The sequence below is a fragment of the Carlito syrichta genome, unplaced genomic scaffold (assembly GCF_000164805.1).
Source record: "Carlito syrichta isolate Samal-C Ts95f unplaced genomic scaffold, Tarsius_syrichta-2.0.1 Scaffold308079, whole genome shotgun sequence".
Taxonomy (NCBI): Eukaryota; Metazoa; Chordata; class Mammalia; order Primates; family Tarsiidae; genus Carlito; species Carlito syrichta.
In genome coordinates, this window is record NW_007252175.1 from 588,847 (window position 1) to 614,789 (window position 25,943).

The window sequence follows — 25,943 nt, forward strand, 5'->3', positions numbered from 1 at the left end:
ATTTTTTGATTTTTTATTGTAGAGATGAGGTCTCGCCTGCCCAGGCGGGTCTCAAACCCGCCGGCTCAGGCAATCCACTCACCTCAGCCTCCCAAAGGTGCGGGATTACAGGCTGAGTCACCGAGCCCGGCTCACTTAGTCACTTCTTAAGCCCAGTGAAGTTACCTTCTCAAATCCAAGAATCTGGCATTTGAACAACTTAGGTGTTTCTCTCCCTCTGAAGCCTAACAATAGTCTTAATACTCTTCTCTCTCCTTTCTCTTTTTCTCATTTGAATCTGTCTACTTGCTTACTTCAAGAATATCCAGCCTTTTCTAAATATACCCATCCACTCGAAGTAGTTTGCTTTGTACTCTCTCTAATGATTTCATAAATGACTACATGAGGTGCATATGTCTCTTGACTCCATTGTGTTCTGTCCTGCAGAGTCAATGCTGTTTTGTGGGATTCTTCATGCTAAGCCTCCCCTTCCAAGTAGTGTTTCAATTTTGGATAAAAGATATAAACAGTATATACATTAGTTTGCTTCAGCTTGGGTACACCATTGAATATCAATCATATGACAAGAATTTATTTCAGCATAGGCTATCAAGAAAGTACTACATACAGATTTGTAAGTACTCACATATTTTTTTAAAATGTAGACCATCCAGCTATCTTTCTCCTATATGCCTTTATGAGTATCAAATGCAAAGTAAGAAAACAGAAGCTTTTCCTTTTTTTTTGCCCCCAGTGTGATTTGTCTCACCTTTCTAGGTCCTGTGCTCTTTAGTTCAAACACATCCATTGTGTAATTGACTCTGCGTCCATAGTGGTCAAATTGAACGTTCCCTGTCAACCCTTGAATTCGAACCTGAGTGAAAAGGGAAACCCACACATGTATTCATTTATCATTTCACTTACAGACATCTCAACTTCATCTGATAGGTTTACGACTACACAAGGAGGTAGAACTATCAACAACTTACTGAAATGCCATCGAGCATTTGAACTATTGGGATAGAATCTGAAAGAGGAATATCAAAAGGATGTGTAAGCAATTCTGCTACATACCTGGAAGATGAAGGGGCTTTATTCATTTTAATATTATAAAGTTTTCACTATAACAGAATTCGTTCTCAATTATAAAATATTTTTATGGGAATGGTTTGGTTACTTTTCAGCTTTATCTATATATCCACATAATGAATTAAGTAGCCCTGATACCCATGATAGATCATATTTTTACCTAGCTAATATGAAGATTTAGCTATAAGAAGTGAAAACATACAAACATATTTTTGAAAAAATTCAGGTATATTTTATCACCAATTTGCTTTTTTTTTTTTGAGTTGGAGTCTCACTCTGTCACCCAGACTGGAGTGCAGTGGCCGCTTCCGGCCACCGCAGCCTCGCCTGCTGGGCTCTGGCGATCCTTCCGCCTCAGCCTTCCGAGTAGCCGGAATTACAGGCATGCGCTACCACGCCTGGCTGATTTTTTGATTTATTGTAGAGATGAGGTCTTGCTGCCCAGGCGGGTCTCGAACCCGCGGGCTCAGGCAATCCACTCACCTCAGCCTCCCAAAGGTGTGGGATTACACAATTTGCTTTTAATTACTTATACTTTGGACCCACGACATTTCAAAACATTCAAAGTGTAACATTAAATACATATAATCTTAATTATTTGAAAAGTAGTGCTAGTGTAACTATAAAAGACTAAAATAAACCGATTATTTGATCCAAGTTTACATGGCAATTTAACAATTTACTGAGGTAGTCTTTAGTTGTGTTTGCCAAGTACTTCTAGTTCTTCCTTGGGTTCAAGGTAGGCTTGGACTCCCTTAACCACTTGTGGCTAACTAAGCCTGTGATACTTTTGCTGATATATCAGTTGTAATTAGATGTGACAAGTGCCATTGTTGAGCCACATATTTAATTGATGATTCAAAACCTCCCCACAACAATCTGTTTTCCTTTGTCACACTCAAGCTGGTAGCTGTTCTTCCAGCCTGGGTCCTCAAATGATTCCAAGGAGCTGAGTGCACCTGCTAATCTAGTGGGTAGAGTTTGTGTGAGCACAGCTTCTTCAAAGTTTTAAGCTACCAGGATTTTGGTGGTTTACTACTGCAGCAAAACTTGGCTTATCCTGACTATGCATAAAATATAATCAGCAAGAGTCTACCCTGTATTCTACCTAGAAATGTCTCAAAAATGGACTTGCTAATCTAGTGAGTAGAGTCTGAGTGAGCACAGATTCTTTGTTATAAGCCACTGGAATTTTGTTTTTTTTATTACTGCAGCATAATTTGGCTTATCCTGACTACACATAAAATGTAAACAGCAAGAGTCCACCCTGCATCCTACCCATAAATGTCTCAAAAATGCACCTGCTAATGTAGTGGGTGAATTTTGAGTGAGCACAGCTTCTTTGTGGTTTTAAGCCACCGGGATTTTGGTTGTTTATTACTGCAGCAAAACTTAGCTTCCTGACTAAGCATAACATATAAACAGCAAAATTCTACCCTGTATTGTACCGGAAATGTGTCAAAGATGATGCTGGCTTGGTACATTAAAATGGCAATTATAATATGTATCTATGCCCAAATAAATTAGTCTATTTTTCTAAACATTCTACTTACGCAAGACCACAAAATAATTGAACTTCAGTCAAATTGTGAGTTACCTGCTTGAGCGTCCTTTCCATGTCAATTCCCTGGCCCCACGGAGCGGCAGGATTGGCTAGACAATCGCCAGCATTTCCTCTCCTTGAGATATCAATTTTCTGCCTTCTAAGATTTCGAAAAGTTTCAGCCATCACAAGAACTCCATCATAAGTCAGAGCAGAAGTATACTAACCAAATGAAAGCAATTATAATAATAAATGTTAAAGTCTTATCAAGCATCAGGGATGTCTTGTGGTCTCTGTGGATTTATGACACAAAGTACCATTCTATTTCTAGTTTCTATCTTCACTTTAATGCAAAGATTATATGACAAATCTTATCATTCTGACTTAAAAAGAAAATAACCTACTCTGTAAAATAGAAATTCTAACACACAGTTATCCCTCAGTTGGGAGCAGAAAGACCTTTAGGTGAGGCCTTCCCATTGTGTCCAAGTACAAATAGCTAAAGTATTAAAAAGCTAAGTGCTGTGTTGTTACAGTCTGCCTTGTAGTGTGTTGCCGTGGTTGAGCCTCAGGAAGTCTGAGCTGTCTTAATCTTTTCTTTCTCCAAAATGCCTAACAGTGTTCCCCAGGATTTAATATGTTTATTGACATGTATCTTTGTTTAGTCTCCCAGAAGAATGAGTGGAATGGCTTATTGTTATTCCGAAATGTGATGCCAGAAATAACATCTACTCATTCAGCAACTGTGTAGATATCAGTCACTGTGCTAAGGAATGATTGTTGTTATATCCAATGAGGTTGCTCAGGAAGGTTAAGCCATTTCCTTAAGTTTCCAGCATACCCTAGAATCAAAGTGGAGATATGAAGTGTAGAACATTTGCTTTCTGATAGTCACACCATGCTTCTCTTTGAGAAAAGAGTAAGCCCCCAGAAAAAGGTTAAGATTAGGGGAGTAAGTGAGGAATGATATGAAAATCTTGCTTTTTTAAAAGGTGAAAATAAAAACAGATCACTTTTGGTAGCGTTGATGAGAGAATTACTAAACACACGGAAATAGGGTACTATTTTCTTGAAGCATGACAGAGTATTAACTACCAATCATGATAAAAATTACATTATCTCCTTCAGAAATTCCATATGGTCATTCCGTATGATTAACATATTTTGTGCTAGTACGAGCAGTAGGTGTGTACTTTAGAAATGGACCAGATGATCTCCTTGATTTCTTTCTGCTTTGAAATGAAGAAAAATCTTTTGAAATTCCAATTGTAGAAAATAAACATAGGCAAAATGACTACTAAACATAGCAGCCAGCATTCCAAGGAAGATGGAAAGTAAAACTTGGGATAAAATAAGGAATATTAATTCTAGCAAAGAACTGTTCAATAGCATAGGATGTGATTAAAAAGCTTGCATTAGAAGGATTTATAAGAACATGTAAATTAAGAGATTTCCTGCAAGAAACAGGACACGATAAATTTGAAGTAGTTGAGAAAAATTCAAGTGGTCAAGTACTACATCAAAAATGATTGTACTTCCTCCTCTGCCTGACTGGATGCATGCGTCTTTGAGTAGAGAAATCCATCCAATCATCTTTTTCTTTTTCTTTTTTTTTGAGTTGGAGTCTCATTCCGTTGCTCAGGCTGGAGTGCTGTGGCATGCTCACGACTACCCCAGTGTCGACTTGCTGGGCTCCACGATCCTTCCACCTCAGCCTTCCAAATAGCCGGAACTACAGGTGCGCGCTACCACCCCTGGCTCATTTTTGATTTACTGTAGAGACGAGACCTCCTCAAGTTGCCTGGGCTGGTCTCAAACCTCCGGGCTCAGGCAGTCTACTCACCTCAGTTTCCCAAAGTGTTGGGATGACAGGTTGAGCCACCGAGCCCAGCCTGAATCATCTTTTTCAAAAGGCAAGAAAATAAAAGCAAGGAATAACATGAAGCTTGCTATAGATACAAAGACTGAGAGAAAAATGCAGTGCTAGTATTTCAGGAGCAAAGGAGGGAAAAAGAAAAATATTGTGGCTTTTTCAAAAGGAAAAAAAAAAGCTGAGAAGAGATGACACTGAAAAGCAAATTCACTGACTGTGTTGTAAAAAGTTCACCCATTTTAGTGAAATAAGTGAACTAGAAAAAAGAACAGGTATCACACAGTGCTGTGCAGAGCAAAGGCACTGGAGCAGCAAAGGCCTGGAGCAGCAAAGGCCTGGAATCTGGCAGGTCGTAGAGTGTTGAGATGGGGTAAAATCGGTTTTACTTTTTCAAGGGATGTAATTCTTTTCTGTGTGCCTTATTGAGCTGGAGCTCAGGGAATCCTATTTATGGGCAGACAACTTGGAGAAGGCATCTAGAAGACTCTTATTAAGCAAACATTTCATTTTGGGGCTGGGTAAACAGTGAGCTAGAGTAATTGGCTGTTCTGACCAGTGATCAGAAGGGTGGAATGAGTTCTGTTTACTAAGGGTTGTGGATAACAGGATAGAAATGGGCAGAATCAGTGCAGTAGAGAGAGTATGGGCTTGGAGAAGAAAGGACTGGGATGAATTCTAGCTCTGCCACTGGTAGGTTTATAGGAGTGTGGAGCGCCGTCATCAGTTATGGCGCACAACACAGAGCAAAATCAGATACAACAAGGTAATGATGATTATGAGAATATGCTCATAATGAGAATCCTATGCTCATTATGAGAATAAAATTATGAGAATAAAATTATGAGAATAAAATTTCATATCATAGCCGAGAGCTCTTTGAAAAATGTATTACATGCTGGCTAGGAATGACAAGAACCACAAAGATGAGGAATTGATGGTTACTGCCCCGGAGGTGTTCATAGGAGTGAAACGGAAAGAATGCAAATAATCCCGTTAAATCCTTGGTGAGGATTACCTAAACAAGTATGATGGAGAGTCTGAGGGAGAAAAAGCAAACAAGAAAAGATTTCACAGAGGATGTGATGTTTGAGATAAGGTCTTGGAAGATGGTTGGATTTGAGCAGATCTGAAGGTGCAGGACTTTAGAGGTAGAAACAAATGACCAGGGACTGCTGAGTGGAAGAATGTAGGGCAGTTCTGTTTGGCTGGAGGGTGGGAAGGGGAGCAGAGGGTCATGCCATTGTTTGGCCCACGGGTTCGAGACCCACCTGGGCAGCGAGACCTCATCTCTACAATAAATCAAAAAATCAGCCAGACGTGGTAGCACACGCCTGTAATTCCGGCTCCTCGGAAGGTTGAGGCGGAAGGATCGCCGGAGCCCAGCGGGTCGAGGCTGTGGTGGCCAGGAGCGGCCACTGCACTCCAGTCTGGGTGGCAGAGTGATACTCCAGCTCAAAAAAAAAAGAAAGAAAGAAAGAAAGAAAGAAAGAAAGACTTGTTTGGCCTAGTCAAGGAAGAAGGGAAGAGTTTTATTCCAGAAGATTATTTTTTGCTCGTGTTTTTGTCTATTTGTTTCAGTGCAGGTACGTGACACCCTGATCAGAAATCATACTTTTATTTTTGGTTGAAATACTGATTAAGGTATGAGTTAAATGAGCACCATCCATCCTCGTTATTTATGGATTCTATATTTTTGAATTTTCTGACATGGCAAGTTTTATTTGTGACCCTCAAGTCAATACTCGCGGCACTTTCGTAGTTATTTGTGGGCACGTCTATTGCAGTGAAAAATTTGAGTCACTCTATACGCAAGGTCCCAGCTGTGACTGAACAAAGAGATACTCTGTTTTCTTGTTTGCTCTCATACTGTAAACAAGTGCCCTTTTTGTGTCCTATTTAGTGCCGTGTTTTCCGCAGTTTTAGTGCTTTTTGCTGATGATTTCACTGTTTAAAATGGTCCCAAAGCATAGTGTTGAAGTGTTGTCTAGTGTTCCTGAGTGCAAGAAGGCTGTGATGGGCCTTGTGAAGAAAATACACAAGTTAAATAAGCCTCATTCAGGCATGAGTTATTGGCATAGCTTTATTCGGCATGAGTGCTGTTGGCCATGAACTCAATGAATCAACAATAGATTAAATAAAATTTCTTTAAACAGAAATGCACATAAAACAAGGTTATGTACTGAGTGGTTGACAAAAATATTGTATCCAGAGGCTTATAGAACTTAACCCTGTATTTCCCCTGAGAGCAATGGCTCAACATTCACTATTTGAAAAGACGTTATTGACCATAACTACTGTAAATAATGAGAACTGATTATATTGTATATATTTATTAAATAGCTGCCAAATACCTAGCATCAGGCCAAGAGCTGTGAATGATAAGAGAATTATATGAATTCTTATATTATTATTCATATTCTGAATCGTTGTATTATTCATATGATGAATAATATTCATATTAATATATATAAGCACCTTCTGATTTTACAGATGAGTTCATGCAAGATATTAATTCAATACATTGACTGGCTGTCTTTGGATCAATGTAATATCCTGCATGAATTTCATCTATAAAATCTGAGGGTTGGACTACAGTGCATAGCACATAAGGGGCAGCTAATAATGCTCTGTTTTGGAATCCCATGATTCTGTAGGTGAATGAAGATGGCATGACTAGTTAGCCAAATTCCAGTATCACAGAGGGGAAATTAACATAGCCAGTACGAAGGAGTTATAATGATCGCTTTTCATACTGGCTATGTATAAAGTGAAATGGAAGGGAATGAAAGAGCTGAAACACACCAACCCTAGATCAGAGTTTTTCTAGCCTTGAATTTCCCAATTATGTATTAACACTCATTTACTGACATTCATGAAACGTACTGTCAGTGAGAGATTAGGAAATGATGATGATGGTGATGCCTTATTGGGCTGAAGCTCAAAGTCCCTAAGCTGGACTTTAAAAAACCGTACACTGCCGTTTCCATGCTGTTTAAGGAATTCATTTATCTACTCGGGTAAGAAAAAAGCAAAAAACAAAGCAAAACAAACAAACAAACAAAAACAACTGTGCTTACAATCAGAAATGTACCAGCTTTTGGGGGGCAAATATTAATAACATTTTTACAATGTCAGTCAGAAAATAATCAAGCAACTTGACCTTTTACTGTTAATTTGAAAGATAAAATTTCCAGAAGCTTGTACATTTTGCATTTTTATCAATATCTTAGTTTACTTACGTATTAAACATCACTTTGCAAATATAGCTTTGTCTGGGTGGAAAAGTCACTGATGATCTCTGATATTTAAAAAACTTAATTAACAAAATGATAAAAACCCATGCAATTTCTTCAAGGAAATTCATACTGCGATGATAGTAGCAAACTGCTTCATCTAATGTCTAACAACTTTACTCTTAAATATAGAAATTTAGGAATTATTAAATGCTTGTGCAGTGTAGTTATAATGACAAAATGCTTCTTTCCTATACCACTCTATGACAAAATGTTAATGGAAGAACTGCATAGCGAACTTTTTATGCTATCATTCAAAAATGTCAGCAATACATTAGGTAAAACCAACAAATACCTTTGGAGGAGTCTCAGATCCTGGATACTCCCTCTGGTCTAGTTTCTTCCAGCGATCCATTAGTTTGGTTACCATAGGTGTATTAAAATCTACCAACTGGAATCCTGTAACATTGGCTCCACCGTGTATAAACCTCTCAAGAGAAATATCCTTGAATCCCTAAAAAATTAATATTAAAGATTGTTAAATTTGGTTATTACACACCTCAACTCTTCAACAGCAACAAAAATTATGACCAATGTGAGCATAAAAATGGGTTTTAAATAAAAGCAATGGCTAAAAAATTTGGAAAATCTAGTTATGTCAATTTAGCTGTTAAATTATGTGATTCAAAATTGAATACATGAGACATAGATATAAGTGTTCAGTTCAACTGAAGGATTTATTGAACACTATGAATGTCACTTTTGAAGCTTGAAGGGGGACACAGAAGATGATGCATACGATAGCAATAAAAAGTCTCCTGTTGCGAATACAGCTGCCCTCTGATGTAGAGATAAACAAATGTGAATTAGATGAAGATAATATCAAGATATGATGGTTTTCTGAGTCTGGGATGGGCGAGATCATTTTAAGGGATTTTGGTTTAATTACAAAGCAGTCTAAATGAAGGCAGAGCTTGTGATTTGAGCCAGAGAGGATAAAAGCTTTGATGATGTTAGTGACTGAGGTACTCAGAGTTCCGAGAAATGGTAGTACAAGAGAAGAAAGCAAGATAGGCCATTCGGGGATTCCTGTCAGTGGGACAAAAGGATAGCATCCACCCGGTGGAATGAAGAAGCTGGGAGGAAATGACACTGTCTCTTTTGGCCTAGAGGTAGCTCTCCGGGTTTCAAAATTTCTGGAAAGGCATTTATATTCTTACTTTCTACCAATCTATCAATCATGCTATCTAGCTCTAACTATTAACTATTTTCTATTATCTATTCATGTATCTATCTATATACCTATCATCTTTGCTTTATATTTGCCCCTCCCCTCCCCACCATTTAAAGTGCTTTTATAAAAGAATGCACACTCAATACAAAGTATAAAACAAACAATTGCAAGAAGAGAACAAAAAGTATATTGAGGAAGTGAATCAATAAAACCAACGTCATTAGCTCAGAGAAAAGTAAATTATACACACACACACATACATGAGTCTCTAGTATCTCTATTGCTTTCTGTTTTCGCTTGGTATTTGATAAAATTTCTTTTGATAATGTGAATATATTTTAATTTTGCTGAGGGAACTGAGATAAAAAGTTTGTTTTTTTTTCTTTGTGGGAGTAAAATGTATAGCAGGAAGCAACGATAACTTGGAGTTGCCTGTCTATCTAAAGTGTCTTGTCCATCTTTGGAACTCTCTCTCTCTCTCTCTCTCTCTCTCTCTCTCCCTTCCCCCCTTCTCTCCCTCTCCCTCCCTTCCTCTATCTCTTCCTTCCTTTCTTCTCTTTCTCCTTCTCCTCCCATTGCTGTTTGACTATCTAAGAAAAACAAGACAAGTCTACTGGCAACTGAGTAAAATTTCTGTCAAGAGGTCAAGGTATATGAGCTAATAACTAATATGGATTCTGAGCTTATTATGTTCCAGGCACTATCTAGTTTAGTCCTCACAACAAGTATGTGGCATAGATCCTATCATTAGCCTTATCCTACAGATTAGAAAACTGAGGCTCAGGGGAGTGAAGCAAAATGATTCAAGGTCATCCAGCAAATGCAAGGTACAACCAAGATTCCAGCCATACACACTGCCTCTTGAGTTGGTCTTTGCCACTTTATGCTCTTGCATACTCTCACACAAAGGTGTGTGGTTTAAATGTTATTAATTATCATAGTATCCATAGGAAAGGCAAAGTGATACCATGTACAAAAAACTAGACTTCGAAACCCACCTCTGTTACTTTCTAACCCTAAGTTTCCCACATGCAAAAAGCAGAATGATAATGCTACAGTATCTAGTACAGCTGGCTTGAGTTTAGTAAATGATCTCTATTATTAATTAACTCACTCAACATATATTTATGCCTATTAATGTGCCAGCTAAGTTGACGGCTCATCAGTAACATTCTCATTTCATTGATAAAGAAACTAGACACCAGAAAGCAAATCTATGTTTCTGAAATGGAAAAAACACTGCCCATCAATCGCCAGCTAGTAAAATGTCAGTTGAACATTTGTTTGCTTCTATCAGAGGATAGGGCAGACCCACAGGCAGGCAAATAATTCCAATGTTTTCTAAAAGCCACAGTAATTCAACTATTGCATTAGTTGCTAATTGATGACATTATTATGTTCTTTCAGTCATGGCTAAAATTGAAGGTCCGCCAAGCCTTCCTTCATAGCATATCCACAGCTGCGAGATAAACAAGCAAAGCCGCAGCCTTCAGGAAAACCATGCGATGTGAAGTCTAGCCAATAAACAACAGTCCACATTTCTCTGATTGTGTCTTTTTGCTATGTTGAAAGAAAAGGAAAAAACTACCATGTCATTATAAACCTCTTTTAGTTATGACTTGAGTGAATGGTGGATGGCTCAGTTAATTTTAGCTATGTCTATTTGAGTACAGGTAATATTTTTCTTTTTATATGTTTTCTTATAATTTGATACATAAAATGGATAGAATCTAGACCGTGAAGCGGTTTCCTTAGGAACAGTTTCTTTGGTGGCCATTTAGATTTCAATAAAATCCAAAGAATATTTGGAAACTTTGAAGGGTTTAGGGCAAAATTGTAATAAAAATGGTTACTCCTCAGTCAGCTAGAAAGATCAGGGGTTTAGTAACTAAGTAAATAATGTCTCTGAGGGCAGGAGGAAATCTGGGGTGAGGTTTACTATTTGTGAAGATGGGCTACAATGTTGCTTGAATTTCACAATGGTTAATGACCCCTTTGCAGATTAACTTCCAACTAAATTTTCCTTTTAATGTCTATTTTCAGTCCATACATCCTCTGGGGGAAAATAAAGTGTTTAAAGTTACAGGTATCAGATACCCTGATGACGATGTAGATTGGTAAATCTATCACAACATCATTGTTTAATAAATACTTATTCTTTAAGTTTTATCTGATTAAGATAACATTTATGTTGTTTTGCATTTCAGGTTCATAAGTTGACTAAATCATATTGATTTAGTCTGGTGCAGTTAGCAGAAGAAATGGCAAGTAGAATGGGGAAAATCTCTCCTTACCATCTATTAAAAACTAATTTGTTAACAAATTGACTTAAAGTACGCACTTGCATTAAAAAAATGTGTATATAAAATTGCACGTGCAGGTTTGCTGCTTGAATATTTTACTCAATGGTGAGGTTTGGGCTTCTAGTGCACCCATCACCCAAATAGTGAACATTGTACCCAACAGGGAATTTTTCAACTCTCACTCCCCTTTATGCTGTCTCCTTTTGGAGTCCCCAGTGTCTATTATTTCCCTCTGTATGTCCATGTGTAATCATTGTTTAGCTCTCAATTCTAAGTGGGTATTTGCTTTTCTGTTTCTGAGTTACTTCACTTGGGATGATGGCCTCCAGCTCTATCCACATTGCTGCAAAATACATCATTTTATTCTTTTTTATGGCTGGGTAGTATTCCATGATGTGTGTACGCCACATTTTCTCTATCTAACCATTGGTTGATGGGCACTTAAGTTGATTCCATGATTTTATTATTATGAGGAGCACTGCTATAAACATATGAGTGCAGGTGTCTATTTTATATAATGATTTCATTTTCTTTGGGTAGAGAATGGTAGTTCTATTTTTAACTCTTTGGGAAATCTCCATACTGTTTTCCATAGAGGTTGTACTAACTTACATTCCCACCCACAGTGTGTGAGCCTTCCTTTAAAGTATGCATTTCTCATGCACACACAGATAAATAGTAGAGTCAGACATGCTCAACGGAGAAAAATGGAAAAGCAGAGGAAGCCCAAAGAAAAAAGTAAAACAATGTCACCAAGTTGGTGAAATCTTAACAGGGATCATTGTCCTTGAATAAAAACATGCTAGAATGCAAATTTTGGGAACCATAACAAGTACTCATTCTGAAACTGACCAGACACCTGAATGTAAACAAGTCACCTTGCTCTCTGCATCATAATTTCTTTGCCTTCTGAATGAAGCATGAATGGTGTGAGTGTGTGTGTGGAGGGGGTGTGGTGTGATGGGAGATAGGTAAGGAATAGATCCAGTTCATCTTTAATTATATGTCCTGGACATTTATAATTTTATACTTCTTTATGATAGAGTTAGATGTTTTCTCATATGTAAACTGAATATATTTTTCAAAATTAAAAATCTACATTAGAGCCAGATTTGAAGAATTTGCCTTGCATGTGGAACCAACGCCAACAGCTTCCTGTTGACCTTTGCCATTGGTGGTCATATTTAAATTATCTGGCTGTTGGAGGAGCAGTGCATATCACTACCAACCAATGTGTCCAAGGCTAGATCCCTCTTGGGTATGAGCCTTAGGCTGTATGGCAAATACTTAAATGAATGGTCACTTGGTGCTGTTACTGCCACTTGTGTAGCATTACTCCTCATGTAAATTATTTATTTGTGGATGTATTTATTCTTTGTAATCAGACAGGCTGGAGTTTCAGACTTGACTTTGTTACTTAGGATCTGTGTGATCTTGGGTGAATTACACGGATCCTCATTTTCCAGTCTATAAAATAAACATATCTATTTTTAAGGACGAATTAAAGCAAGTATAGAAACAAAACAAACATAATGATGTAAGCTAGGTGTTAGAAAATTTCAACAAAGAGTAAGAACAAGCACGCTTTTCTTTTATCAGGTTAAAAAAAAAAAGACGTCATTTCTGCCCTCAGTGAGTTTGGTGCTAATGCCTTATTTGCAGCTGTGCTGCAGGAGGTTGGACCTTACCTGGTGCAGAGGAGGTATAAAACAATGATTTGATAAATGGAAAAAAATATGAACACATTCTATTCTATTCTCTAGTCTATATCACAAGGAGGTTTGTGCCCAGGTGAGGGACTGTCAGAGTGGTTCTATAAGGATAGCTTTCTAGAAAAAATGACTGGGACCATTAATTAGGATTGAGTGGGGTCAATGCCTCCTCGTAGAGACAAATGCCTACGCTAAGGTGGAGAAGACAAATGTAGCCATAGGTGTCCGGAATTCATTTGATTTGGAAAAGGAACAGGCAGGGGTAGGCTGAGAGAAAGACTCTGGGGTTAAGGAGAGGTAAAAATCTTAAATGGCTTTCTTTATGCATCAGGTTCAACTATAAATACTTTATCCTAAAGGAAACAAGTAGCACAGTGCTGAGGTTTTGGTGTTTGCTCTGGTAGGAGATGGCACAAGCTGGGATGTTGGATCAGAATTGGGACAGTATGTCATTTTGAGAAAAACATAAGTTCTGTAGGGAGGTGAGACACGTAAAACCCACCGAAGAACAGATCAGGAAAGAAAGGTTTAATGCCTTTTACTGTGTTTGCAGCCAGGGGCCAATGAAAAAATGTAAGCAGGGAAATGATATAAACATACCAGTCTTTAACAAATAACTGGCAGCAAGGTGAAAGAGGAACTGGGGAAGAGAGTTTGTGGGCAAGGCAGGGAAGTAATTCTCCTACTTGAATCTCTAAAAAGCAAACTACAATGAACCAGCAGACATATAAGGTTTTTCTGCTTCTAAGTCTCTTGGAAATTTCTGGAACAGAACTTAATCTATCAAGACAGCATATGCTTTCACCAGTACCTCTAGATGATAGATTTGTCTAAATAAATCATACATTCACTTACATACAAATCACATAAAGGATGAAGAAGAGAAAAAGAGATTTCAGCAAGCTTCCATGTCTTGTAAGTTCTACTCATACTTAAAATGCAAGTGTTTGATAGTGGCAGGGATAATCACAGAGAAATTTCAGAATCAGGGAGGGGCATGACAATTATTTAGATGTCAGGCACAGCTCATGCTATTCAGATAGTGTTACCCGCCTGTCGACCCTCTGGGACCCTCAGCAGGGTCAGGCTTGAGATATAAGCAAAAGGCTTCCTACTTCTTTTGGCCTGGCTGGAAGTGAGATGCCCACATACTGCAATGACTGCAAAGGTTGAAGAGATCAGTGGGACATGGAAAACATCAGTCAGGTCCCATTTCATCAGGATAGAACGGTGGCAGGAGATTGAACAGTAGTTAATTGAAGAAGAGAAGTTCAACTAACCAATAATGGCAAGAACATTTTAAATAATGGTAAATAGCATTTATGATCTATTTATATCCTTACTTGTAAAGAAATTTTGAATATTATTTTATTTAAATATGTGGAATCTGCTTTTTGTTTTTTAGGCAAATAATTTAATGACCATTACAAAATTTTGTTTCTTGGTATACAGGATTATCATTTTAAAAGAATCCAAGGAATACCTATATTTAAATTCAGCTTCTCCGAGAGAAGAACCTTAGTTAACCTTGTTTAAATGAGGGAGGTCCTTGACTTCTACAAAAATGCATGCTTGTAAATTCATGATTTAATTTCATGCATCACAGATTGATGTCTGTCTAACTTTATTCTTCACTTTTTGGAAAAAATGGCTTAGACTTCACACTTTCTACTTTGGTTTTCACCATTGTGACTACAAAATATTTTAAATCTTCTAGAATATTTGTAGACACCAAGTAGCCATAAGAATTGCTATTTTAGCAATCGATTTTCACTAAGACCATTAAATCACCCTTGAAGAGTTGGAGATGTAGCAGCTCCCCCCAGATTGCAAATTGTAATCATAAGTTATAAATAAAATTATTTTCTTAATTTAATTTTCAAAAAATTTATTGCTAGTATGTAGAAATAAAAGAGATTTTTGTTTATTAACCTTTCATCCTGCAATTCTGCTGACCTCATCAGTTTTACAATTTTTAAAAAAGTCCTTAGAAAATTTTATATACAAAATCTTCCTTCTTTTTAATCTAGAATACTTTTATTTATTTTTCTTGCCTAATTGTACATGATGGACCCTTTAGTACAATGGTCAATAGGAGAGGGACATTCTTATCTTGTTCCTTATCTTAGGAACAGTCTTTCAACTATAAGTTTAATGTTAATACAACTTTTAGTTTTGATTCAGGATTGACTTCACGTTTGAGAATCTTATGCCTTGGCCCAATTAAGCAAAAACCACTTTGATGTGGTAAGTAACAGTCCTTTAGCGATAAATAAATAAGTCAACACAAATCACATTAATATACTGTATTATAATGTAGATTTGTGCAAGTCAGTTGCTTAATCATCGTTACAAAGATATCAATCACTAAGATAAGCACTTGCTTATTTTTAGTGAGAGCGATGCTTTTCTTCTCTACTGCAAGCAAAAATGTTTTTTCTACTTTATATGTTGGCATTCTAGATAACTTAAATATGCTGTCATCAACTAGGTCTGTTTGTGACAGGCTACAATGGTCATTAGAGTGTTATATATTAATTCATTCATTTTTTTTTTTTTTTTGGAATTAGAGTCTTGCTCTGTCATCCAGGCTGCAGTGGCATGGTCACATATCACCACAGCCTCAACCTTCTGGGCTCAGGCAATCCTTCCACCTCAGCTTCCCTAGTAGTTGGGACTATAGGCATGGGCCACCATGCTTGGCTATTGGTTCCCCCCCCCCCTTGGATGTTTTGTAGAGATGAGGTCTCATTACGTTGCCTAGGCTCTTGGTTTCAAGCAATCCTCTTGGTCTCTCAAAGTGCTAGGATTATAGGTCTGAGCCACCACACCTGGCCTTCACTCCATATTGTATTGGTTTATTTACCTTGCCAACGTCAGAAGTTCATTTCTGGAATGATAGTCTATTTATAATATATTGATTTTTTTCCTCCTTAAATTCTGTTGTTTATGAGAATAGATGTCAAAACCCTCTACTTACTATGGGAGTTCAATCTGCAACTGACTATGAACAATTGATTGAGATAACTCACTACCTTTGGACAGGCCAGCTACTACAAAAACAATTAATTAGAATATCATTGTACAATGTCATTGTAAATACAGACATACCATAATATAAAGTCTTTCTCTTATGGTGATCAAAACCAGAATATATTTGCTTTAAGGTTTATAATTTTATAAAAAATATTAAAATGCCCAAACTAGAGGACTACTGAAAGCAACAAAAAAGACAAGTTAAAATTTCTTAGCATCTTCATGATAATCCACTTAGTCACAAAATTATACTTTATCCGGGAAGCAAAATATAATATGGATTCACAATATGTTGTATTTTATTATCTCAGCTTCACAGGGAGACCCAGTTCACTAAAGACTGAAAAGCTTTATCTTAAAGTGTAATGGTCTGCCTGCTTGCTACATGGAAAAAATGGGCAGATCTAAATATCTTTTGCCTCTTTTTCTCCTTTCCTGCTTCAAGCACAAGATATTCATTAAATAAATGTGATGGAAATAGAAAAAGGAGAAAACATTCTCAATTTCTCTAGGTTAAATCACTTTGGGGATCAAACCCTTAGGGTAGATGGCACTCTAATATAGCCAGAGAGGAAGGCACTCTCTGTAGCCAATTCCCTCAAACTGCAAGGTTGACAAGAAATATTTAGTAAGCTTTGCCAAGAAATCTAAAATGACTTGTCTCAGGCCTTCAAGGATATCACAAAAATGCATATATCTGTTCATTAGCTATCTGTATATAATATGTGAAAAGTTGATACAATTGTGAAAAAAATTGGATTATTCCCATTAAAAAACTTGCTTATATAATTATTATATGCTGTTATTTTTAAAATTGGAGAATATAGATGACCAGTTTAGATCATTCATATAATAACCATTATTGGCAGTCTTTATACAGAAAGTAGCATTTATCATTCAGACAAAGTCATTATTTAATTTGACGTGCTATTATAGCAAAGTAGCCATTATAATTAGTTTTAAAGGTCTCTTTGGCAAATATCAAGATGATCTGCATAAAAATACATTAAATTATATATTAAAAATATAATGGTCATTGTAATAAAACATTCCACATGTTATAAAAAACTTAGAAAGTAACGTCATCTAACCATTTATTGAAGCATTATTTTAAGGTACAGTTAAAATAATCCTGAGTGTTTGAGCAATTCTTATGGAAAGTAGAAAATAGAGTTCTTACCAAGTTTGCAATGATATAATGGTAGCCTTTGACATGCTTTCCAACACTTACGATCTGTGAAGACATAACAAATAAGACAGAATCAATTTAACGTTATTGAAAGATTATTTTTAAAAATATTAACCATTCTAGCATAACTCGATGTGAAATTATAATGGGACAATGATATATTTTTCCTTTTAAAAGTTGTGTAATCTAACTAGAAGAATTTTTAAAGCCACATTACAAATAAGTATCCACTGTACTCTAGCCTGGGCAACAAAGTGAGACTCTAGCTTTTAAAAAATGCCTTAAAAAACCACTTTTATTTAAATCATATCTATACATAACCGATTTATTTCACTATACCTCGTTCATAAAAATTAGTATATTATAATCTCTTAAAATAAAATAACAATTCTCTGAACCTACCAACAACATATTTATTTCTCAGGATAATACATTAACACAAGTGATTTTGGTTCAAAGAATGTGGACATACTTAATTTATTGATAATTTATAGAAATGTAAGATAGACTGTTCAGTGTCTTAAAAGGGTACAAATGATTATCTATGAGTAGACTGAGCATCAAGCAACATTTTTCTAAGGATCAATCTCTGTTTTCAGACATGTCTGACACCAGAGAACGCTGTTAATTCTCATCTGCATATGGACACAGCAATATTTTATGATAAAAATAAGAAAAAGACCAAGAAGCTTTTCTCTCTGCTAGATTAATTTTAAAAAAATGTTTGGAAAATTAAAAACTCAAATATTCCAAGAAAAAGCAACACTAGGAATTTTTTTAAAGTACAATTTTATGCCTGCATTAGAAATTAAAACTCTTATTCTGAAATGGAAAATTCATTCAATAAGAGAAAAATCTAACTGCAGTTACTAATAAGTAGCTTTGTAACCTCATCAGTATCTTCAGTGACAACAATGCAATTCACGATTTTCATGTACTTTCATTATCCAAGACAAAAATTAAGTTCCTTTTAGCATTTTGATAGTCTCTAAAAATAATTATTTGTAATTGGGTGACTTATGTACGAAATACAAGAAAACCCTTTTTAAAACAGAGCATATTAATTATGTTGGAAAACAGTGTTGCATACATGGCTATTGGTGAAATAAAATTTCTGTTCATCTTTTCCTTTTGAGTATATCTAGGACCTTTTTTCTTTAAAGTTCTGCAATGTCAGTTACAATTAGTTTAGCTTTTTACTTCTTAATTCCTGCTTATAATGTTTAGGATTTGCTGTATTTTTTGACTTTGAGGCTTGATTGCCCTGCAACAATTCTGGGAAATTCTCAACCAATATCCCTTAAAATATCCCTTCAATGATGTTCTGTGTTCCCTCTAATAGATACTGCAGTGTTGGTATCACTGGCCTGGGGCCTCCTTTATGATAATTTCCAGCTACTAGATTCCCAGACCACAGTGTGTGGTATAAAGTCAAATTGCAATCTGTCTAAAAGAGCAAGGCTGTCATGAAAAATTTTCAGAGAAAATATTTCCTTCATCACACCAAGCCCTGGCCAAGACAGAAGCATTTAGCTGACTCCCTCCCTATATGGGTGACAATTTTTTTTCTTTTGCTCTATTCTTTAGTTGGGCTGTTGCCCTCAGAGAGCCTTGCTTTATATTTCTAAAAACATTAAACCTTGGTCTAATTTTTTGCCTTAACTGAGCACAAAGTTTCACTTCTTGGATGTGCATTAAAATCCTCAATCAGACTACCCAATGTGGCAATTTTCTTCATCACAACTGCCTGTCATTCTTGGCCCCTAAAGATTTGCTTTACTTTTTTGGAAGTTCAACCATGCATTTGCAACATTTTATGTTGCACTTCTCCGTGTTTTATATGGCCGGGTTTATCTAGTCCATAATTTACCTAAAATCGAACTTCCCTTAAGAATCTCACCATGAAGAGGAGGACAAGCAACAAACAGATGAGATGGTAAAGAAAGTTGGGTTTATGAAACAGCTTTATTGGTCGCCCTACTGGGTGATCTAGACCTAAGTGATTTAACCTGGGACTAGCAGGCTGGAGCTGTTTTATTCTCTGGGAATCTCAGGCCTAGCTTGTGCAAAAGACAATTTGATCAGGGGGGACTTGATGGTGGTACCCAGTCGGGAAACTGTATACTCTATTACTGGGTCTACTACAGATTCTTGCTATTTGGCCCCAGCATGGCGTCTTGCCACTCAGCAATCCATTATTTATCTCTTGCTGATTCACCATGACTTTCTCTGGTGTGGCTATTTAAGCCTCTTTGCACTGTCTCTAAGCCCTCACACCCACCCTGCCTCTTTTCTTAACGCTCTCAGCTTGTGATTTCTCTGTGACTGCAGTCAAAAATCTGTGCCAATTTTACAAAAAAAAATTCACTGTAAGGTACAAACACTTGTAAATGTTAAAAGGATGTGGAGCCAGTAGAAATTCTGTGTTGGGTGTTTCCATAAAGAAATCACTGCCAGTTCTAGACTGCCTAGCAATGAGCAATAATAAATGAAAGCTGATACAATACATTTTCAAAGGGTAAGGACTTATAAAACTCCAAGCAATTGGAAGGGACAAAAATCCTGGCACAAAAGGCCTTGCAGGGTTCGACAGGTGGCAACATTCTGGGGGCTGAGGGCCTCAGGGAGAAGAATTGGGAGCTGTATTTACCTGACTGGTGATGCTAGAGACAGCACATCTTTGCTGAGCTAGATCTTGGCTGGGAGAATGCAAATATGCTGCACCAACTGCTGTGATGGTCTCGCTGCCTTTGCACAACAGAGAATTCACCCACTATTCCGACCTGGGATGGTCATGGCTTAAAGCCAGATCTTGTTCCCCCTGCCAAGTATCTATCACCAGATGGAAGTTTCTTTGTGAAAAATTTAATTTACACTCCATTGAATAGTGTCCTGTAAATAGAGTGTTGTTTAAGTTATTTTTAAATGATTGTGTAAAACTGACAATGCCATGGTTGTGATTTTACGTAGCTTTCATAATCTCAACCAAAGTGAAGACTATCTTATGTAAAAAAATAAAATTTGAGTGACTTGACTTTGGATACAGACCAAACCTTATGTCTCTATGTATTTGATGTTATTCTTTTATAAATAGGGAAAAGAAACAGTCTGAGATGAAAGAGATGAACATAAAATAGCACTGCCTTCATTCAAGTATGGTTGACTGAGTTGTCATGGGAAAACAATGCCTAGAGTGAGTACTTGGTTGCAAAAATTAATTATGGCTTTTCATACAGACAGAAAAATATAGGGCCAGAGCATTCTGCATCTTTTATATTTAAAAAAAACTACAGAAGAAACAACTAGACAAAGACTAATGATCAAGTGTCTGCTTATACTTCTGTAGAACAGATTAAGAAGGATATGCAAGTGATATTGATCATACACTCTCAAAAGAGCTCATCCTTACAAGAATAAAATGCTTAAGAGAAGTGACTAACTGATTCCTTTAATTACTTTTTTCCTTCTTTGTTTTTTTTTAAAGAAAGAAACAGCTGTTTAGAAATATCTGTAGTGTTGGTCAAATAATGAATCAGCCTATATATTTTAATAGGGTAAATGCCAGGGACAAACACTGTAATTGTTTTATTGACAAATGATGGCATAGCCAATCTTTATGAATATTGCTTCTGAATCTTTATTCATTGATTGAAGTTAGAGAATGATAAATCCTGGACACTTTCCACCTTCACCTCACCTTTCAGTTCAATTTAGCTTAACAAATGTCAATGGAGAGCTTCCCATCTATAAGATTAGGAGATTCAGGGATTACAAAGATAAACCAGTCCGTGCTGCTGTTACAAGGGTGTTTATTATCTCATAAGGGGAAGAGACTCAAACAGAAATGACTGAAATACAGAGCAGGGGAAGAAAGCAGAGTGCAGTGGGTTTCAAGAATGATATCACTTGCTTGGGAGAAGAAGGGGGATTGTAAGAATGAATAGACACTAAACAAAAATTGATTGAATGGAGAAATAAAGAAACTAATGAGGTTATAAATGTCATAAACATTAGTATATTAAGATCGAGTTGAGTCTTCCAAATAAATGAAAGTTTTGCCTTTAATCCACAATCAGATTTTATGTTAATCTTTTGCATATCAGTGATTTATAAAGTACTCAGGGGGCCTTCTATAAAAAGTTTCTGTTTATTACCTCAAACTATTACTACAAAGCTGAGATCCTTCCATTGAACACTGCCTTCTAGCTATAGATATGCAATAGTACACTCTAAATAATTTTCATTTCTCTTTTAATTTTATCTCATAAATCAGCTGGAAATTCCTCTCCCAGTTCCAGATAACTCAGTGATATGGAGAAAACAGTGCAACACGTTTGGAAGTGTTAGGGCCAAGATCCTGTTAAGTGTTGGAAATTTCTTGTGTGAAGGCAGTCACTCTTACCAATCCTTTGTTTTTTTCTATTGGAATTCCAAATTCCCAAATGTTCCCTGAATGCTGACTTTTGAAATGCTTCAGAATATTTTACTGCAGATCAAAATAAAAGCTTTAGTTTTACTTCAGTTCCATCAAAAGAAAAATTTAAGGCAAGGAGCTCTTGCAAACAAGCTACAGACTTATACTACACCCTCACAGCAGGACTTTATAGTTCCAGGCTACGATGTACAAATGAGGTGAGAAAAATAAAGTACTTCAGAGCTCAAATAACTAAGGCTATTGAGTGTGGGAAGAGATTTAGGAGGAAGATAGGGAATGTGAGCGTCTACCAAATATTGTAAGAGAAAGAAATATGCACATGTACATACACATTTGTATGTGGAGCTTTGTTTGTATGCACATATATATTTGTGTGCATGTGTGTGCTCGTATTTTTTTTTTTTTTTTGAGTTGGAGTCTCACTCTGTTGCCCAGACTGGAGTGCAGTGGCCGCTCCCGGCCACCGCAGCCTCGACCTGCTGGGCTCTGGCAATCCTTCCACCTCAGCCTTCCGAGTAGGCAGAATTACAGGCATGTGCTACCACGCCCGGTTGATTTTTTGATTTATTGTAGAGATGAGGTCTCGCTGCCCAGGCGGGTCTCGAACCCGCGGGCTCAGGCAATCCACTCACCTCAGCCTCCCAAAGGTGCGGGATTACAGGCTGAGCCACCAAGCCCGGCTGTTCGTATTTTTAAATTTTCTTTTACACTTGGAAATGTTCAAGATTATAAAAGTTGCTAATTAGAAAGAACTGTTTTTTGGAGGAAGGGAAAAGAGAAAGAGAGTTGCTTATAAAGGGCTGCCTCTCAAAGTAGTGACTGACCTCTCTCACTGGAAGTTCCTTGCAAAGTCTGGCTGACCTCCAGTAAAAGACATTGGGATAAAGTCCTTCTTTGGACTTCAGAAACTTGTACAGACATGAAGTCCGATGTCGCCTTGGTCAGTCACTGTAATAGACACTATGTCCCACGTATGTCTTTGCCCTTGCCATCGCAATGCATAATGTCCCATCTTCCAACTACTAGAAATTGAATTGCCTTGCCTCAAGGTCATTGCCAGTGTCTAGAACTCACTTTGTCCTTGGATGGAAAAGAGGTCAGAAGAGCCAGGGCATCGATGCCCTCCTTCCCACCAGTTTGCTTATGATAACAGAAGTTGGCACATAAATACTCCAACTCCCTCGCCCCCACAAGTGAGATGATTCCTAAGTGTGTGTCGTACACTAGTCACCTCCAGTAATGAGTTGACACTCATTCAAAATGGGATTAAATCACTGTCACTCAAATGGCAATTTGTTGATAAATGCACCTTTTATTGACTGTATTTCTCCACTTCCCTTCCAGTCTTTTCTTCACCTCCCAAATAAACTGTTTACAAAAATCCTTGTCTTAAGGTGAGCTTCTGGGGGAAGTAAGACTATGAAGTCTCCAGGTAAAAACTCACCAGTGTAGTAGTAGAATTAATGATGGAAAGTGACTTTTGTTGGCAAACTGTCCCAAGTTTTCCATCTCGGTAGTGTAACACCTTTTTGTTATACCTGAGAGTCTCTAATCTCTTGGTATAATTAAGGACTCAAGTTGCATAAAACACTATACTTTTATTTGGGTATCTAAAATTGATGAAGAAGGTATATTCTTTTTCATAGGAAAATAGCAATGATTTTGTATCTTTATTGAATAAATTCTTTGTATTTTCAACAAGCGATTTCTTCTTTTGCCTTACTTACAGATACCCATTCTTTGTAATAGTTTGTTATTATTTCTTTCTTTGACTTTATTCCACATGTTAAAAAAAAAAATCCTCCGGGTTCATCCTTTCAGGTTACAGATTTTAGATCACTTTAAATTCACCTCTTCTCAATTTTATCCATTAGCAAACTCAGAGTTCTACAATAGATATGGTTTGAATGGGGTCCTAGAACTACAGAGTGAAAAGCTAGTACTGAAATTCTGCTGTTTAATTTCTGCTTCTCTGCTCTTTCTCTTCATCCCACTGTATTACTGTCAATGGCTACAGAAAAGCACATTGCAGAATGTACCCTTCTCTCTGCCTCTCATGGTGGTTCTAAAACTCTACATCCACAAGGCTTGAATAATGATTCTCATCGTGTTAACGAGGAGCATCTCTTAGCAGAGCTCCATTTTGATTTAATAGCATTTTAACTTAGAGATTTAAAATATTTGCAAAGAGGCATAAAGAATTCTATGGCATTTGCAATTATGAATTTGAAGCTCACAGAATTGCGTGAAAGAACCAGCTAGAAGCCTGATCTTTTTTAATTAAAGAGACATTTTGTAGAAACAATAGAACTACAATTCTCATAAGGTGTAGGTGGAGAGGGTAGTTCTTTGCTTTTAAAAACAAGCATATTCAGTAAATACAGTCATTAAGTGACAAAGTTGGAACTCCAGCTGGGTCTTTTAAACTACAGTTTCCATATCCCTTCCACTATACCCTGTCCCCTCCTTTAGACCATAGCAATTTAGAACAATGACTTATTTTTGGCCAATATTAATATGTCTTTCATAAGGGGACATGAACACAGCAGATATTTGTGAGAATGGACATTCCCTATCACGTTAGATATTTGATAAGTACCAAACCTGTTTATGACAAAAAACCAGCTTTCTCATAATAAAACAAAGCTACAATTCATTTATTTGTAAATAATCTCCTGTGTGAACAACTGTTTATTTGAATAAAAGCGTTTACAGAAGGTGTTCCTAATTCTATTTTGCATGAGACTGGGACAGGGACACAGACAAAGAACTGTCAGGTGAACTTTATGGCATCAAAGTCTGGGTTTCAATTTACTCATATCTCCATCATAGAGATAATTAGCAGAAAATGTGAAATAACTTGTATTTAGTTTTGTGCGGCTTGTACTCTCCCAGGCGTATATTTAAGATGATAGTTCATGTATATATTCTAAATGAATGCAATCCAACTTAATCCAATAGATAATCCTATTTATGTGCAAGAAGCCAAAATTAATCAATTAAAGATTAAACTATGCACAATACAGTTCCGTACTAAAAACACTTTATGGTGTACTCATCAAAAATGAGAATTATATATATAGTTGTATATAAATTAATTTATTAATTAGAAGATAATCAGAATATCTCACTTTTTGAGATGTCACTAATTGGATATATCACCAATGAGTAAATCTCTATTCTTGGATTATAAAGAAAACTCAAAAGGATAGTTGGGAATAATCTTCAAATATCACATACTGTTAAGTATGCTTCAAAGGGATATATAATTATGAGGGAACACTTGCTGAATTTTAAGGTCAAGTACGCTCAAGAGAAAACCCAGTTGTTCAACCATGGACTGTATAAGCACTTTGTGAAGATGTTCATAGGATGAATGCCCTCTAAGATCCAGTCAACTTGAGAGTTTATGATTCTGTAATTCTCCTATATGTGAGCCATTGGCTCTTGGAGGCTTCTGTTAATGTATCATGTTCCCCAGCTTAGCCTCCTGCTTTTATATTTCTTTTCTTAGCTCATCTTTGAGACATTATTATCCAAAAGTTCTTTCCTCACTTTTCTTAATTCAAATTTTCCCTTATTTTCCTGGATGAAACAAGGCAAATAAAATATAAAGAGGTACCTGCAGAAAAAAATTGTTTTATGGCCAATTTTGCAAGGAACACTAGGTTAAATAAGGTTTAGAGTTTTCTTTGCTGTAGGAACTTTTAGAGACTTCAATATGCTAATGCATAGAGAAGTCTCAAGTGCTAGAGTATGCAGTTCTGTAGTGCAGTTTTAAAAGGTTGTTTAAGGACATTCTTAGAGCATTTCCTTTCACTCACCTCCATCCTTAACTCTCATGTACATTTCAAACTTCGTGTTGCTTTGACATCGACATAAATGTTGCTTTAGCAGCATTTTTCTATTTCCCTTCAATGTTGATTATCTTTATCCACAATAATAACTCAACTAGACCATAAAATACATTCTCTTCATATTTCAGCGATAGCATCTCCTTCAGTATTTAATAATTTCTGCTAATAACTTTTTGGTCATGGGCCTTAAAATGTGCATGTTTGAAGTTACATTTAACATATGAAATTGTGATTGTCATGTCAGATATATAACCCCCAAGTTATTCTCTTTGCTTTTATTTCAGCAGAATGTTTTCTTTGCATTTGAGCTTATTTAGGCTTTACTATGTTATGCTTCAAATAGTTAGATAATGGAGATTCAGGTTCTTGTAGAGAGGACATAGATATAAGCAGATACCCTCTCTTAAACGAGTAAAAACTTTTCTGCATAAACCTCTTTATATATGTTCAAATGAATAAC

General features: G+C 36.6%; 1 protein-coding gene across 4 annotated transcripts in view; it reads right to left on the reverse strand.

Annotated features, from left to right (window-relative positions):
* Positions 1-25,943, reverse strand: part of GRIA4 (glutamate ionotropic receptor AMPA type subunit 4) — a 360,991-nt gene that overhangs the window by 68,014 nt on the left and 267,034 nt on the right. For all 4 annotated transcript variants that reach the window (XM_008064832.2, XM_008064829.2, XM_008064830.2 and 1 more), the window contains exons 5-8: positions 17,183-17,236; positions 8,073-8,231; positions 2,666-2,833; positions 749-853 (exon numbers count right to left, since the gene is read on the reverse strand). In XM_008064832.2, coding sequence (XP_008063023.1) covers positions 749-853; positions 2,666-2,833; positions 8,073-8,231; positions 17,183-17,236 — 486 coding nt within the window. The remainder of the gene's footprint in view (positions 1-748; positions 854-2,665; positions 2,834-8,072; positions 8,232-17,182; positions 17,237-25,943) is intronic.